General features: G+C 51.1%; 1 protein-coding gene across 4 annotated transcripts in view; it reads right to left on the reverse strand.

Moving 5' to 3' along the window:
- Positions 1-3561: 3561 nt before the first annotated feature.
- Positions 3562-17961, reverse strand: part of Wipi2 (WD repeat domain, phosphoinositide interacting 2) — a 31075-nt gene continuing 16675 nt past the window's right edge. Inside the window, 10 exon segments of one of the 4 annotated variants that reach the window (NM_001007615.1) lie at positions 6192-6486; positions 7107-7264; positions 7932-8039; positions 8989-9153; positions 10235-10342; positions 12125-12195; positions 13522-13614; positions 13963-14060; positions 14857-14953; positions 16691-16860. In NM_001007615.1, the coding sequence (NP_001007616.1) occupies positions 6374-6486; positions 7107-7264; positions 7932-8039; positions 8989-9153; positions 10235-10342; positions 12125-12195; positions 13522-13614; positions 13963-14060; positions 14857-14953; positions 16691-16860 (1181 nt within the window). In that variant the 3' untranslated portion in view covers positions 6192-6373. 4 annotated transcript variants of the gene reach the window in all.

Consider the following 17961-nt stretch of genomic DNA (forward strand, 5'->3'; position numbering starts at 1 on the left):
AGTGTTTTATTTGTGTGTGTGTGTGTGTGTGTGTGTGTGTGTGTTGAGTGTGGGGTGTGTATGTGTGTGTTGAGACCAGGCCTCCATGGGTACGGTATGTGTGGTGTGTGTGTGTGTGTGTATGGTGTGAGGGCAGTGTGTGTGTGTGTGTGTGATGTGAGGGCAGTGTGTGTGTGTGTTGAGTGTGGTGTGTGTGTGTGTGTTGAGTGTGGTGTGTATGTGTGTTGAGACCAGGCCTCCTTGGGTAGGTGGGTAGGGTGTGTGTGTGTGTGTGTGTGTGTGTGTGTGGTGTGAGGGCAGTGTGTGTGTGTGTGTGGTGAGTGTGGGGTGTGTGTGTGTGTGTGTGTGCGCGTGCGCGTGCGCGTTTCACCTGTCTATCTGTGCACCACTTGCATATGATGCTTGAGGAAGCCTGAAGTGGGCAATCCTCTGAAACTGAACTTAAGTTGTTTGCTACCATGTAGGGTGTTGGGAGCATAACCTGTGCAAGACTAACAGATGCTCTAACTCACCAAGCCACCCCGTCAGGTCCTGAAATTATCTTAAAACAACCTCGTATTATTTATATATGTGTCTATGGGGTATAATTACATGTGAGTGAGTGACCTGTGATTGTCACTTTTTCCTGGAGGGACACAGGTGGACTGCAAGACCTTACTGGAGCAGCTGGGAGTCCACACTCAAGGGACATGTGCGCTCCAGTGCAAAGGCAAGGTTGGTTGGAGATCTTGAGTCTCAGAGCTATTGGGGGCTCTTCCTGGATAGAGAGGGTGATCAGGGAGGCTCCTGGAGCCTCCTTTTAGTATTCTTTTGATGGTAGTAAGACTTGAACTCAGGGCCTCACGTATGCTAGGCATGAGGTCTCAGCCTGTTCATGCTTTCAACATTTCTTTGTGTGTGTATGGGTGGGCTAGCCGTCTGTGTGGGTGAGTGCAGGTGGCTTTGGAGCACAGAAGAGGATGTTGGATCTTGGAGTTACAGATGGTTGTGAACTACCTGACGTGCATGCTGGAGACCAAGCCTACAAGAGCAGCAACTGTTAACCATGGAGCCAGCTCTCTAGCCTGTCTGTTCATTCTGAGACAGGATTATACCGCATAGGCAGGCTCTGAACTTCTGACATTCCTTAGACTCCCAAGTACCTGGAAATTATAGGTGTAGCAATTTCACCCTGGTCCAGCTTACTCTTGGTCTGCTTTTTAAACATTAAAACAATTGAATCTGTGTGTGTAGACCAGGGGACACACATGGCCACGAGAGGACAACTTGTAGTAGTCACTTTCCCCTGTCTTGTAGGGATCAAGTCCATGTTGCCAGGACTACAGGCTAAAACATCTGCCGCTGAGCTATCCCAATGGCCCTGGCTTGACTTTTGGAGACAGAGGCCTTGAGCACATGACCTAGCCCATGATGGTCTTGATTGTTTTTTAAAGAATTATTTTAAGTGCATGGGTGTTTGGCTCCCATATGTGACTGTACACGTGTGCATTGCCCTCCGTGGTCAGAAGAGGGTGTTGGATCTCCAGGGACTGGAGTTAGAGGTAGCCATGAGCCACTGTGTGGGCGCTGGAACAGAACCCTGGTCCTTTGCAGGGACAGAAAGTGCTCACAACTGGAGTCATCTCCCTAGCCACATCTCCTGTAAAGATTTATTATTTTTTAACTGTGGTATGTGAATCCATGTGGTGCTGGGGGAAACTCAGGTTCTCTACAAGAAAGCAAGCATTTCTTTTCTTTTCTTTTTTCTTTTTTCTTTTTTTCGGAGCTGGGGACCGAACCCAGGGCCTTGCACTTGCTAGGCAAGCGCTCTACCACTGAGCTAAATCCCCAACCCCCGAGTCCTTTTCTAAGACACGGTCTTTTTTTTTTTTTTTTTTTAAACATTTTTTAAAATAGATGTTAATGACTATATGTATGTATAGGTACCATGTAAGTGCCTGGTGCCAACAGAGGACTTTAGATGCCCTGAATCGTAAACAGTTCTGAGTCTCCATGTAGGTCCTGGGAACTGAACCTGAGTGAGTCTTCTGGAAGGGCCAACAGAGCTCTTAACCGGAGCTCTCTTCAGCCCATTGAGATAGGATATCCCCCACCCTGACCCCAGCTACCTCCCCACTATCCTGAGTTTCTCCATGTAGCCCTGGCTGTCTTAGAACTCACTCCTTAGACCAGGCTGAGTCCATCTGCTTCTGCCACCCAAGTGCTGAGATTAAAGGTGTGCACCATGGCTGCCTGGTGACACAGGGTATTAATGCAGCCCGGGCTGGTACTGAATTCCCTGTGTATCTGAGAGTGTCCTTACATTTCTGACTCTTCTGACTCCTTCCTAATACTGGGATCATAGGCATGTACTGTATTACCCAGCTCTGATACTGGGACTTATAATCACTGTGGCTTAGAGACAGACAGACAGACAGACAGACAGACAGACAGACAGACAGACACACAGCCTTAGCACCTGAATTACCTTTACCTTAGAAGGAAATGTAAAAATGAGTATTCCCAAGTGCAACTCAGTAGAGAATGAGACAGTGGGGGAGTGATCAGGACAGTCCCCTTAAATCAAGCTTTAAAAAAGTTTAATTGGGGTTGGGGATTTAGCTCAATGGTAGAGCGCTTGCCTAGGAAGCGCAAGGCCCTGGGTTCGGTCCCCAGCTCCGGAAAAAAAGAAAAGAAAAAAAAAATTTAATTTTTCAAAACTAAGAGCCACCCCTTGTCAGACACCAATGAAGAACTGAGCTTGCCTCCAAATCCAGAGTTGTTCCTTTTCTCTCCCTTGGGTTTCCCAAAGTCCATAGAATGCAAATAGTAGAAGACAGGTCAAGGATTACAGTCGGGACAAGAACTTAAAACAACAGAAAAAGCCCTGCGCTCAGCAAGCGGCAATTAGTGGGCGTTTCCAACAAGCTTCATGCCCCAGAGACACACTTCTCCCACAGGCCTTCCCCGAGTGACCTGGTCATGGACAGCATGCAGGGGCAGGAGGCTGTGGGGACACGCACCTTTGCCAACAGCATGATAAAAGCTCTGATGTGCTGGCTTGTGTCTTAAGTCTGAATAAGCCTGGGCTAAATTGTAAGATCATTTCAAAAACAAAACAAAGAACCACAGAGAGTGGAGTAGAGTACGGCACACATTCCTCATCTCAGCTGAGCTGTGACCAAAATATTCTAGTCTTTTCCAAGCAACACACCTGCTGTCGAGCTTCGTCTCTAAGTCACACTGTGAGAATGAAGTTACCAAGCTGACTTGGCAGGAGTCGCAGCCTTGAAGCTCCAGCATTCACAAGGGGGCAGAGTGGGCAACTCCAGGTGGACAAGACAGGGGGCATCTGCTGCTGTGGTCCCAGTGTCTTAAACGTATGGTAATGGTCTATGCTAGATGCCCAGCAGGGGTAGCCCCGTATCCCCAGCCTCCAAGACAGACCCATGTTCTCCCTTTCTTTGTATTATGGAGCAGGACAGACAAGGGCACTCTCCACACATCTTCCAATGCAAGGCTGCCTTCTGCCTGGCTTTGTAGGCAGAGAACAGAGCTGAACAAAAACCATGCACTTTACTCTGAGGTTTCAGTTTTAGTGTTTATTGGAGTCCATTGCTGACCAGACCCAGCGCTGGGTCCTCACAGGGCATCCCCTCACACACCTCACAACAGCCCTGTGAGGTAGGGTTCTTCTTGTACAGTCCAACCTCAGACCCCTGAGACCTGCCCCTAGCTCTCGCAGTTAGTATAAGCAGAACAAGGGACTCCAACTCTTGCTTTCATTGTTCTAGAAAATACAAAAGCTTTGGTCCCAATTTACACTAATCTTAAATTTTGGGGGGTTTTCAAACGCCCATTCCCCATTGTCTTTTTTTTTTTTTTAAAGTCATCATCCTTTGGTTTTTTGAGACAGGGTCTCACTCTGTAGGCCAGGTTTGCCCAGGACTATACACTCTAGGCTGGCCTCAAACTTACAGCAATCCTCCTGCCTCACTGTCCTGACTGCTGGGATTACAGGTGTATGCCACACCCGATTCCACAATTTTCTCTTAAATTTGGGACTGACCACTGCTGCGAGGCCTGGGGTCAGCCCTTACTCGAGTGTGCATCCCACTGACTCAGTTCCTCAGTTGGCTCCACCACTGTGTGCCCAACAGAGAGCGCTAACCTCAGCCAGCGACTCTCCTCCCTCACACCCGAGGCCTGCAGGGATTGGCTCTGAGAGAAGCGGAGCCTAATCTTTTGCTTTTCTCACCTCTGTGGGATGCACAGGCACATCTGTCCTAAGAGAGGAAGGCTCACCAAATCTGCCTGGCCGGCAAGACCACTGATTAAAATCACAGCCCCAGACACCAAAAGAGACCTTTTCTGACCAAATTTTCAAGTGAGGAAACCCAGGCCAAAAGGGAGAAATGAATTCCAACGTGTTTTTGGAATACCAACTCCCAAGAGAGGAAACCTCAGCAGATGGAGCTGAGCCCCAACCCCACAGCGTGCAAGGCCAAGGTCACTAGCACACCAGTCACATTCTTTGGTTCCAGGAAACCCCAGCTCCCAGTCAGCCCTGTGTGCTCCCCACAATCTGTTCCTGTCAGTACTTGCCGGCGGTGCTTGGTCCAGTGAAGGCCAGTTTCAGTCTTTCAGTGAAGTACTCACTGAACCAGACTGTGGGCTGGGGTCCCATGTTATCAGGGTCCAGAACATTCACCTACTTAAAAGTCCAGCCCACAGCCTCACCCCTGCCTCATAAATTGTACACAGTTTGGCTCATCAGATGCTCCAGGAAACAGGTGCCAACAGCGGCCAGAATCAGCAGTAGGCGCCCCTCAAACTCCACGAATGTGATTAGCCATCCTTTGAACAGCAAGAACAGGGGACTCAGCAGATTTAGCTGCAGGTACCCCTCAGAAACACGCTGAGACATAACCACACTGGCCTGAAGGCAGCTACCTGCAGTCCCTCTCATTTAGTGCCCGACCTGGCTGGGCTAACCTGGTAATATTATCCTGACTTCCTGCTCCAAAGCCCTCACCTAAAGCCTTGTTCACGCAGAAGCCACGCCACCCCCTTGGGTTCCACTGCTAGGGTCTGTTGTTCAGAATGCAGATTTGAGGACCTCAACTGTTCACACTGTCTGTAGAGCTGAGAAAGGAACCTGGCACAGAGGTATCTGTAATCCAACTCTCAAGAAGGTGAGGCAGGGGGACTGCTATGAGTTCTAGAGCCTGGGCTGTAGTGTGAGACCACACTTTCCCCAAAGACACCCATCAATCAAAAGCTGACAGGCGCAGGGCAGCACTGACATCTGACCTCACTTTCCTGCACTTGTAAGACCGGAAGAAAAGGCACATCACCCCGAGGGAGTCCCCTGCAGTGCCCCCGGGGCCTCACTATTCTCTGCTGTCTCTGGGAAGGGGCGAAGAAGTCCCTGGCACACAGCACAGCTCCAGGTCAGCAGAGACTGACGCCTGACGCAGAATCTTACACCTCTGTGCTTTCTCCGGAATTGGAGCAGTTACAGACTCTCCTTTAAAAACAAAAACAAAAAACGAAGTCACAGTTATGGATGGGGACAGTGGGAGACAGAGCATTTAACGACAATGATGAGATCACCTTCCTTGGCTCCAGGGTGCCCCGGCAGACTGCCAAGTTCACCTGTCAGAAGAGAAGAGACTGCCTCTCTCCCTCTCGAGATCCCCATGGAGAGTACGACCCGAAACAGTCCCCGAGGAGGAAGCTAGTCCCAGAGGATCCAATCCGGAAAGAGTTTAATAAATTGGGAAGAAAATGGCCCAGGTGAGGCAGCAGGGCAAGAGGACTCCCGACAGAGGCCACTGTCCACTGGTGCCCTGGCTGGTCTCAGTGGGCACATGGGCCCTGTCCCTGCAGAATCACCACACGCAGAGACTTCACGCGTGCCCTGGCATGAGACCTGACAACTGTGGTTTGCTATGGAGTGGCCGCTCCACTCGCTCTTCTATGCTGGCTTGGCACACCACACATGCAAAGCAAGGAGACTCCACAGACATCACCAAACAGCTAATTTTGGCAAAAAAAAAAAAAAAAACCAAAAAACCAAAAAAAAACAAAAAACAAAAGAGAGAGAGAGAGAGAGAGAGAGAGAGAGAGAGAGAGGAAGAAGAAGAGAAGAGAGAGATTAAAAAAATTAAAGAGTGAGAGAAAATAAAAAGCTAACTTCGTAAGCAGGATTAGTCACTGAAGTGAAACCTGTATTTTCTCAACAGTATGGATAGGCTATAACTACAATCTCTTTGCTTTAAAGTCTCTGCCATCCTCTCCCTCAATTCAGGTCAAAGTTCATAGCAGCAATGCTCAAGTCCTCAGCCAGGCCAGTGTTGTCTGCTCCTGGGCCAGAGTTCACAGGTCAGGATCAGTCAGTCCGGAGAATCATGGGAGGATGTTCACTATCTTCATCCAGGCGTAGAGCGCTGGCTTCATCCTCTAGGCATGCGCCACCCACAGCACCCAGGTCATCGGTGTAGGCTGCAGAGACAAGAGTGGCACTCAGAGAGCGGGGACTAGCTGCTGACTGACACACATGCCAACCATAGGTTGTGCCCAAGAGATGGTTTTGGTTAGGAGCTATGGCCACACCGAGACTTTCCCAACCTGATCAGAGTGGATCTACAGCCTCAGGCAGAGGCAGATGATGCCGTCCATGTCCCAGTATGCACTACCACAGCACAAGCCCTGCACAGTAACTTGTGGTGACTGAAGGGACTGTATGGGATTTTAACTGCAGACACACAGGTCATGTGCCGCAGCTGAAAGCATGTTCCACAATACGGGAGCTGGCACGGCCCCCCTTGCAAGCATCCCCTTGAGCCTAGGGAAAGTCAGCCACACGATAGAGGGCCAGCACAGGCAGCCTCTGCCCACGGTGCATGAAAGACACGCGGCTCACAGAGGGAGGTGGCAGGCTAGGTGGGCTCACGTGCAGACAGAGTCTCTGGACACAATGACTGCCTTTCTCCCCAAAAATGAAGACTATAAATTCACTTTCACAAGCCTCAAAAGGAAGCCCCGTCCCATGGCTTCATGGGAGGCAGCAACTCCAGTGGCAGCACAGTATGGAAGAACCCCAGAAGCTAATGCTCAATTACCTTCCAAGTTGGCGTCCTGTCCTTTACCAAGTCTTGTTGGGGACGAGGGCACATAGGCACCTTTGGCAGCTGCTGTGCCGTATGTCTGCGTTACTAAGGGGCAGTCATGAGATGCAGAGTCTACAATTTCACTGGTCGTCTCCATGCTGCCATCAAGCCTAGAGACAGTAAATGAACAAGGTCAGACCCTCTGTTTTCAGTCGGGTGTGATAGCTCACTCTCAAAATGCCAGCTCTCTCGAGGTTGAGGCAGAAGAATTCCCCTTAGTTTGAGGCCAGCCTTGACTACAAAGCAACACTCATCCCAAGCTAAAGAGTTGCTCCTGAAGGACAGTTGGTCAGCATGCCTGGGGCCTGAGACGCTAGTCAAGGACTTGTGCCACAGGTGCCTGCTCCTGCCTGACGTGACACTCCCACCAACCAACAACAGTCTGCTTCTGGGATTTCCACAGTGTCTTTAACACAGCAAGTCTGATAAAGTGACACACATCCTAGTCACCACCTATGAATTCCCAGCTCGAATCCCGAGGTGGGTCAGCAGGCGCCTGTGAGGACGCCTTACTGTAGCCCCCACGCCTCACCCTCCGCAGAGGCCTGGAGAGCCACCCAATTGTCACCATCACAGCCTCAGGCACTTCTCCTTCCTGTCCCTGAATGGCATCCTGTGGCCAGCAAGGAAAAGCAGAAGGCTCTTAGCACCAGAGAGTGAAGCTCGGTGGGAGACGATGCTTGCCAGTGGCACAGGTCAGCACAGCAGCCTTCGGGGGATTAATGACCAGACCCACCAGTGCCCGCGGCTGCAGACGGCCACGCGGAGCAGCCTCACCTGTGCTGACGCATCAGGGCGCACTCGCCGCCTTCCTGGGGGTCCAGGTTGTACATGTACAAATAACCATCCGACGCTCCCACCAGCAATCGCGGGATCTTCTGAATTCTAAGGAAAAGCAGCTATGGTTTTATATTTCAGAAGGACTATCTCCTCACAAAAGGCATGTGACTAAGCCTACATACATCTCAGCAGCATCAGAAAGAAACCCACCAGCCAGCGCATTAGGTGAAGACAGTACCTGGGCTCCTCAGAGCGAAGCTGGCAAGGCCAAGGATGGCCTGGGTGTGAGCACACACTGAGTCCCAAAGAGCACGTGGTGGAGCAGGGTAGCTGTCAGTTTCTCTGGTCACTAAGGTGGGTATTTTCTCTTTCCTGTGTGTGCATACACACACCCATCTATGCATGCCCGTGTGGAAGCCAGATATCCTGTTCTACCACTCTGAGCTTATTCCACTGAACCTGCACGTAGGCTGGCATCCAATCACAGAGACACACTTGTCCTTGCTCCCCTAGTGCTAAAAGTAGGCACATATGGGCACATCTGGCTCTTCTGCGGGTGCCCACTGTGCACCTCCCAGCCTGAGGGTGGGTCTGTCCACAGGGCTTCCAAACTTGCTTGTGCCCACTTTAGCAGAACGCCTCTGTAGCTACTGGAGTTAGAAACAGCATCAATGTCCACAGCAGAGCCGTGCCATCACTTGGCTTACAAACTTTCCAGTGCTCCATGGTGACAATCCCAACTGCACAAGCAGGAGCTCTGTGCCCCTGGACGCGCCCACGGAATAGTTTCAATTTCCTACTCTCTGACTTAATATTTTCCACCAACACAAACACCCTGCAAAATGCAAAGAAGGTTCTGTGGAGAGAATGCCAGACACGTGGTCACCATCAGTAAGGCTTAGGGCTCTTCCGCTCTAGGTAGGACTTGATGGACCCCAGGCTTGGACAGGTTGGCAGCACACACCTGTGCAATTTGGCAGCAAGTGCAGTAACTGTTCCCTGGCTCTGGTGTGCGTGGGCAGAGGGTGGGGCCACAGGCTCAGTCTGTACTCACGTGGTGAGTGAGCAGATGTTTTTGTGGCCACAAAATGGCAGGCGGACGGTGGCAAAGGCCCTGCCCTGATTGAACATTTCTGTCACTTGTGAGGGCAGGTAGCTGGTAGATGCCATGAGAACCTTCCCAAAGTAGCCAGTCCAGGTGGTGGGCTCTTCCGGAGGTCTGGAAGGAAGAAGCCCCATCAACAGGTGAGACTGGGTTCTCACTGAGAACTGCACAGCCTGCCCGAGACTGACCAACCTTCCACATCCCGCAAAGATCGGCTGTGGAAAGCACAGAGCATTCTTCCGACCCATGGCCATGACAGCATCCCATCAGGAGCTCGTTCCGGAGCACACACTCCAGTGTCACTAAAGCCCCCATCACATCTCCTATCTGGAGCATGCACACTTCTGACGACACTGAGGTCAGGACTACTTGTGGGCCCTGGGGTGGGACACAGGCTCCATCATGGGGACCAGCTCCAGTGGGTGCTCTTTGAATTTGTGGAGGGAAAAGACGAAGTCTCTTGACCATGCATCTCTTTTAGGGACTTTTGAGACGGAAGCACCCAGCTCCCTGCTGACCTGTGATTCTTCATTCCAGAGTGGGGACACACAGGTACTGACCAGAAGACACCCATGCGACCCAGATTTCTGTCCTCAGGCCTTAGCACCCTGGTGCATGAGGACATCCTCCAAGCACACGTCTCCTGCCTAAGCTGGTCTTGGTGTCATGCCTACCCTACCGTCTGAGTGAGTTTGCACCCAGAAATGGTACCCCTGTGCCATGTCTTTCTGGTGATGTGTGTGTGTGTGTGCACAGGTCAGAGGACAATGTACATGAATTATTTTTCCCCTTCCACCTCCAGGGCAACACTCAGGTTGTCAGGCCTGGAGTCTTTACCCACTGAACCATCTTATCAACCCTCAAAAGAGACCAGCTAGCTCAGTGGTAGTGTATAGAAACACTCCTGAGGCTCTAGGTTTGATCGTCCTCAGCGCCTCCCTCCCACTCCCGTCAAACCCTGTTAGAAAAGCTGTTTTGTAGTCAGGTGTGGCAGGGCACACCTTTTAACCCCAGCGCTCAGGGGCAGAGGTAGGCTGTGGATCTCCGAGTTGGAGGCCAGCCTGGTGTATAGAATGAGTTCCAGGTCACCCAAGGCTCCACAGAGAAACCCTGTCTCAAAAGCCAACCAAAAAAACCAAAAAAATCTAAAAAACCAACAACAAAAGGGAAAGACAAGCTTGTCTTTGCAACTTACTTTTCCCTCACGGCTTCAAGTTTGAAGATGTGCACTGTTTCGGTGTTGCTGGATGCGGAGAGAAACATGCCGTCCATGCTGAAGGCCAGGGAGCAGATGCTCACACACCTGAGGAACAGGGGGTGTGAGGGAGGCCCCAGCACAACCACAGAACACACTGGCAACAACTGTTGGGGTTGGTTACTTCCTCTGGACAGAGAAACCTTGTGATAAACCAGGTAAGAGCAATTCTCTCTATGCTGACACAGCGTCTTACTGTGTAACCCCAGATGCTCTGGGATTTAGTGTGTAGACCAGTCTGGTTTTGACTTGCAATCATTCCCCTGACTCTGCCTCCTGAGTGTGCTCAGATTATCACCCCCCTACCTTCCTCATTTTGAGACAGGGTCTCACTATAGAGCTCTGTCCTTGAACTCAGAGACCCTTCAGCCTCCAGTCTCTGTTTCCCTGGTGGTGGGACTGAAGGTGTGAGCCATTACACTTAGCCAAGAAAAACTCTTCAATTAGTCTTTAAATAATCTATTTTTCTTTGAGTGCTTTTAGCCAAGACTGTGGCTGTGGATAGTTCTAGGTGGGAGAGGACGGGGCTGTGGTGTCTGCCCGGGCGGGCCTGTCAGCAGAGCTGGTACTGTTTGAGAGCAATGCCCAGCACATGTCTCAAGGCCATAAACATTCCACAGCCTCAATAAACACACTTCCCCTAATCCTTCCAAGTAGGTTAGGACTTCCAGAATGTTTCCACCTCTCCATTGATGGCGTGTATACAGAAGGTGGCGCACTCTAGACTGACCGCTAAGTGCCTGTCTAATGGGCAGCAAGGCCAGATCTACCTCAGGAAGGTCAGGCCCCACGTCCAGACTCAGAGCCCACCGCAGACCTGACTCAGCAGCACAAGCAGACGGCATGGTTACGAGGGATATGGGGTACAATAAGAGTTCAGAGAGGCTCCTGGCAGACACCGGACATAGGAAACCAAGCAGGAGCATAGGAGAATCACTAAGAGACGTGTGGTGTGAGCAAGACCAAAGATGCAGGCAGACCTTGAAGAATATTTGGCTTTTTCTCAAAGTGTTTTGAAAAAAGAGCCATACTATACTATACTATACCATATCATACAGATGTGTGTATGTGTGTGTGTGTGTGTGTGTGTGTGTGTGTGTGTGTGTGTACACTCTATACTATAAAGCCCAGCCTAGTGCTGGGGTTACAGGTGTGGCTCTGCCAAGGGATAACTGAGACATGTCTGCTCTGTCTCTGGGGACATCCCAGAAAGAAAAGGGAGGTGATGACAGTGGCAGGTCCCCTCGAGGACAGCCAAGCATTCCTAAATACTCCTCAGAGTTCGACATGAAGCCCTGGGGAGGCAGTTACACCTCCACTGTGTTCCTAATAAAGAGGAGAAGGTGAGGTCCAGGGCAAAGGGATGCACTGCTGCCTTGTCAGTCACAGTGATGGCTCAAGGGCCTGAACCAAGAAAGCAGGCATCACGGCCTAGTCCTGACCTACAGTGCTCCAGCATCTGCCTTAAGTAGCAGTAAGGGAGGGAGGTTTAGGCACAGATGCAGGATGCTGTAGGTAGGCAGACTACAGCGGGAACCCCCAACCTTAAGAACTCCAATCCCCAAGCTTAAGATAACTGCCAGGGGAGGGGAGGTGGGCAGGACCTCAGAGGTAGAGGAGTAGACAGGAGGGAGGACCCCAGCAGGTGCAGGTGTTGCCCTGTACCCTGAATCTCCTGGCCCTGGACTTTCTCAGCAATGCTGGTCCTAGACTAGTCCCAGGAGGTGTGCTTGGAGTCCCAGGGTCCTCCCAGTCTTCCCTGACTTGAGCACAGGTAACAGAACCTGAGACCCAAGGGAACCTCTGACCAGCCAGGTGTACCCCATTTACCTTTTCACTCCTCTCCTGAACTCAAACAGCTTCTGTCCCTCTGGAATGGAGAACACTCGAATCACAGTCCCCTAGGTCAGAGAGAGGACACAGAGGGAAAACAGAATTTTAGCTGAGCAAAACAATCGACTTTTCCTTTTATCCACATCACTCTACATAAGCACATACGAATAAGCCACGCGGTCTGTCTCCATGGGCAACTCAGCTTCTTAGAGCTCCAGTTCTGGGATAGCACACACTCCTGCTGCCACAGACCAGAATGTTCTACTCTTGCCCACCACCACAGTGTGGCTTAAAGTCAGCCTACTGAGCTGGAAACAGCAGCCTTGAAGACAACCGCGGAGCTCACCAAAGCACCGCACCCTAAACCCACAGCTCTTCTTGCTGGGTTGCTCATGTTAATGGTTAGACACGCATCCTTGGGATTTACACATGACTTAAACACGGCATTACCTGCAATAACAGTTATGTAAGAGACAAAAATCAATGTCTCAAAATAGTGATGCTTAAAAATACTACATATACCTGGGAAGCAGAGGCAGTGGATCTCAAGAGTTCAAGGCCAGCCTGGTCTACAAAACGAGTTCCAGAATAACCAGGGCTATACAGAAAAACAAACATTACAGCCACTAAAGTGGTTTTTTTGTTGCTGTTTTTGAGGCTGAGATAAGGTCCCACTATGTCCCTGGCTGGCCTGGGACTCACTGCACGGACAGGACTGGCTCTGAGCTCAGAGGCCTAACCTGCTTCTTGCGTCAGTCAGTACTATGCCTGATGTTTTCCTACCTTATGCCACAAACAAGTGTGTGCTCTTCTTTTCTTTAGTAGAGGGTGTGTGTGTGTGTGTGTGTGTGTGTGTGTGTGCGCACCACAGTGCACATGTGGGGGCCTGAGACAGCCTAGGTAGTCAGCTCTTTCCTACCATGTCAGCCCCTGCCCTCCCTCTGTGTACACACATGCACAAGCGCCAACACATACACTGGCTGAACCACCGCACTGCTCCCTGCAGTGTGTCACACAACCCCATCCTGTAGCACTAGGGAGGTGGCAGGACCTTCCAGGTGAGGAAGTTAGTCCCACTCTCTGGAAGTGTGTCCTTAAAGGGAATATGGCCGCCTCCGTCCCCTTCTCCTCCTGGCTACCATATGACCAGTTTTTCTCAGTCGTGGGACATGCGTGAAGTGGCAGAGCCAGCTGACCATTCATCACGCATTTGCTCTCTGCACAGGTAGGTAGTCTCCCTCAGGCATTCTCAAAGGTGGGAAGCTGGCACTTGCAGCCCCTACAGTGCACTGAGGAATAGGAAACCTGTTGCACTTGGACTATGTGAAGAGAACGAGCAGGGTCCATGGGGCCCACTGAACCAGCTTCCCCTCCCCTGGCCACAGCAGACATACCTTCTCAGAAGCAGTGGCAAGCTTGGTCCCACTTGCGTCAAAAGCCAGGGCTGCTAAGGGACTGTCATGAGCTGGGATCATGTTTGCAGCCCTCTGAAAGGGGAAAATAAAGAAAACATGACTGTCACAGAGGAATCCTGTCCCCCAGGGCCTTCAGGTGGAAATGGCTGTTAGAGCATGAGCAGTGGAGCCCCGTGGCCGGCAGGTCTGGAAACACTGCTCAGACTGCGGCAGGCAGAGCAGCTGACCCCGTGTGCTGGCTTCTGCCAACAAGCGCCCCCTGGGGTTCAGCACTGTGTGAGCGCTGGTGAGACACAGGCAGCTCAGCGAGACCTGCTCTGCCACCTCTGGAGAGCACGAGAAGCCATGCTGCTGAGCCCAGGATGCCACTGCATGCCTTCCCAGCAAAACACGTCCTCCAGAGCCACGCAAGGACCTCACCAAGTTAATGGTGTCGAAGACCTGCACCTCTCCAATGGTCGCACTCCCTGGGTACGCCAAGTAGCAGTTGTCATTGTTTATTGACAGTGCACACAAGCCTGTGGAGACACATGACAACTGAATGCAAATTGAATCTAGAAGGATACCTTTTGGTGTTAGGGCACAGTTAACATTTCTAGAACAAAAATAATAAAAAAATAGCAGATAATCACTTCCCCCCTCAAGTTGTCCACCCCAGGCCACTCTGGGTGATGGCTGGTATCATTCAGAGATGAAACAACTTTGGTTAGGAATGACCAGCAGACTGGGCTAAATAAAGCTCTTCCAACCAATGAGCTTATGCGCTTACATGCTCACAAGATAGCCACGCAGGGAAGGCGGCTCAGAGGCACAGGGCCAGGAGGAATGATCCGTCAGTTTGCACCTTCTGAATCTTACACCTGACTGTGCGCACACCAGACAGGAAACTCCCACCGCCCGCTATCACGATACATCTGTTTACTTAGTGTGCATTAGGCAGAGGCAACTTCCTTCCACCGTGTGAGCTCCTGGAGCGGCACTCAGCTTGTCAGGTTTGGCTGTAAGCGCCCATTTACTTGCTGAGCCACCTCCCAGCCCACGGTTATCCTTAAAAGCCTCCCTTCCCCCTAAAAAAAAAAAAAAGAAACAAAACAAAACTGGGCTCTTCCTTTAAATTTTTTCTACCTATGTATTTACTTTTGGTGTGTGTTCACATGCCCACCATGTACAGGTCAGAGGTCAAGCTGCAGAAGTCAGTTCTCTTCTTCCACAGCGTGGATGGTAGGAATCACACTGAGGTCGCTGGGCTTGTGGTAAGGGCCTTAACACACTGAACCATTTCACAGGCTCACACTCTAATTAGCAATGGCTTACCTGCAGGGTTCGGGGGTGTCTCTCGGATGGTATGAAGTACCTTCATGTCCCGGATGTTGTGTATATAGAGCGACTCTTCTAGACACACGATGAGCCTCTAGAAACAGTACCAACAAAGCATCAAGAAGCGCCTGGGCCAGCACGTGCCGTGCTGCACCTTCGCTGACTCCTGGACTACGACAATCTCCACTAGGACACCATGCAGGCTGCTGTCCAGAGAGAGCGTGTGCAGCTGCCTCCCACTGCCAAGCAGGCTCTGGAGCCATTTGCATCAGCTCCCACAACTACAGATGCCAAGTGCACTATCAACTCTCACTCGGTGATTTAACTCAGTACCATGTGTTTGGGTGACTGAGCAGAGATCTACAAAGACTACCTGCTTTAGAAAATGATGGTAAGGGCTGGGGAGATGGCCCAGTGGATAACAGCACCTGCTGTGTGAGCCCAACCAGGTAGCACAGGCCCATCCTCCACCTACTAGAGACTGAGGCAGGAGGATGGCACGGTTGAGGCCCCATCACAAAATAAAAAGTAAAAATGGGCTTAGCAGTAAAGGCTCATGCTTTGCACGTGTGAGGTCTGCCCCGAGTACCACAAAAAAAACCCTACAGCTCCCCAAACCCATGGTGACTGAGGTACAGGTAAAATACAAGTAAAAGCACAGGGTTTGTGTCACTGTGCGCACGGGTAATTTTGCTGTAGTGCTCTACTCACTAGTTTTTAGATGTGTGAGTGTCCACTTGCATGCATGCATGCACACTGTGTGTGCCTAGATCTGAGGTCATAAGAGGGCGCTGGATCCCCTGGAGCTAGAGTTACAGGTGGCTGTGAGCCACCCGATGTGGGTGCAGGGCAAGAGCTCTAATCTTTAAGCCAGCTCTCCAGGTCTCTATCCTGTTCTTACTCATTTTAAAGATAGGACGCTGGGGCTCCTAGATGATGGGTCAGGGTCAATACCTCGAGGAGCTTGGCCCACGGCTACTCCACGTTAACATGTACAAGAGCCTGTATCAGTTATGTCTTCACCGTGAAAAATGCTAAGGCTATTCCGTCCCACAACTGTCCAGCTCAACTGCATAACTGGCCAATTCCCAGTTTAATCAGGGAACCAGGAGACACATGTCTGGCTAACTGCTCTCCCAGTACGGGAAGCTAAGCTCTCCAGCCTGCTTCCAAGGCACCTTTCCCTGCTCATGTGTGTGCTGCCACACAGAGAAAATGCTGGAGGCTCTTCTGCAGCGGCTACCGGTGCACAGGCGGAGGCCAGCAAACATACTCAGGTTCCACACGCACTTGTGCCATGTGGGTCTGTCTTGTTGGTTTGAGGAAAAATTCAAAGGAAAAGAGGGAACAGACTTGCAGACAGGAACCTAAGAGTAAGACTCGTGCCCCGAGGACAAATTGAGCATGCTGACAGGGACAAAGCCAGTGCCATGTGTGGGACTGCCTGAGCAAAGCTGCTGAGAATGGAGCTGAGGGTCTGGCTAAGCAAATGTGTGAACAGTCAGGCCATGGTGTTGCACACCTTATCCCAGCACTATAGTGGCAGAGCCGGATGCACCACCGTGATTTGGAGGCCAGCCTGCTCTACATAGCAAGCTCCGGGACAGCCAGGGCTACCTAAAGAGCCCATCTTAAGAATCCGAAATGGACAGGCACAGGGGAGTAGAGGTGATGGTGCAGAGCTGGGGAGGCTCCCATCCTTCTGATCCTCCTGCCTGTGCCTCTCACCGTGCTCAGCCAGTTTCATGCTGGGCTTGTGTGCCCAAGGCGCAGGGGCCCAGTGGGCAAGGCGGGTGCTGTCACCTGAGCTGCAGCACAGGGTGCTACTCACCTGCCTGTTCAGCTTCACAGCCAGGATGGTGTTGGAGTAGCTGTAGTTGCAAATCTCAGTCCCCTTCTTAAAGTGGCAAACCTTCAGCTTCCTGGGAGCTTTGAGGCTGACGATGGCCACCAAGCTGCTTGAGAACAATCTCTCCACGATGCAGACATCTTCGGTGTCAGCTGGAATGAGAAGAAAAACACACGCATGGACACATGCGTTTCCGGGTTAAGGCATGCAATCCGCCCACAGACACGGTGCATGCACTAACAGGCCCACGGCACAGAACACTATAAAGGACACATGGGTGACATATCTCTGGAGCCACAGATCAGCAGAGGGGATGAAAGTCTGTCTGGAGCGATGGCTTCTGTCACTACATAGATCACACCCTATGTGCAAACTCTGTTACCAAAGCACAGAAACACGAGAGGGCGGCTTTAAACACGCTCTGCTGTGGGCAGGACTTCCATCCATCTGCTGTTGTTTTGTGGGTGTGGGTGTGTGCATGGTAGGAGTGGAGGTCGAGGAAACTCGTGACGTCTATTCTTTCCTCCTACCATGGGGGTCCTGGGTTCCAACTCAGGTCGTCAGGCTTGGCAGCAAGCGCCTTTACTCACTGAGCCATCTCACTGGCCCATACTTGTTCAAGTCAGGTCACAGAAGGAGATGCTGCCAGGGAAGCATGCTAAGGCCCAATCCATAACTGCTGTGGCCCTGGGCAGTGAACCAGAGCTCCGAGTCAGCCCCATGATGTCGCAGCATTCAGTAGGCTGGCTTGATAAACTCAGCTCTGACTCTTTGTAGCTGAGGACGGGTGCATCAGGATGCAACCCTGTGTAAGTCAAAGAACATTTGTGTTTCTAGGCAAGTACATGGTTCCATCAGGTCTGCCTGACCTGAAATGCAAACGTATACTAACACACTAGACACAAATGTAGACTGGTATACCAGACATAAGCTAGAAGCAGGCACGCCCATTCTTGTTTTAAGCATGGGAATGTGCTCGCAATGGAACAGGCAGTAAAACCAAGGCCTATCCTAAGCTTTTTATAATTTATTTATGGGCACTTTTAGCCAGATGACACAAATCACATTTGCTTCCTTTCTAGAGCAGCAAGCACACCTTCATTTCAAGAATCAAAAGCACAAGTGGCTGCCACCATTGGGGCACAAGCCAGAGGGGTGGGAGCCAGGAGATGGGTCCCAGGCTGCAGAAACTTTGCCCATAAGCATCCTGATATAGGTGCCAACCTCTGCTCAGAGTGCACTGTAACAAAAGA

Source organism: Rattus norvegicus, chromosome 12, assembly GCF_021556685.1.
Source record: "Rattus norvegicus strain SHRSP/BbbUtx chromosome 12, alternate assembly SHRSP_T2T, whole genome shotgun sequence".
In the NCBI taxonomy this organism is placed as follows: domain Eukaryota; kingdom Metazoa; phylum Chordata; class Mammalia; order Rodentia; family Muridae; genus Rattus; species Rattus norvegicus.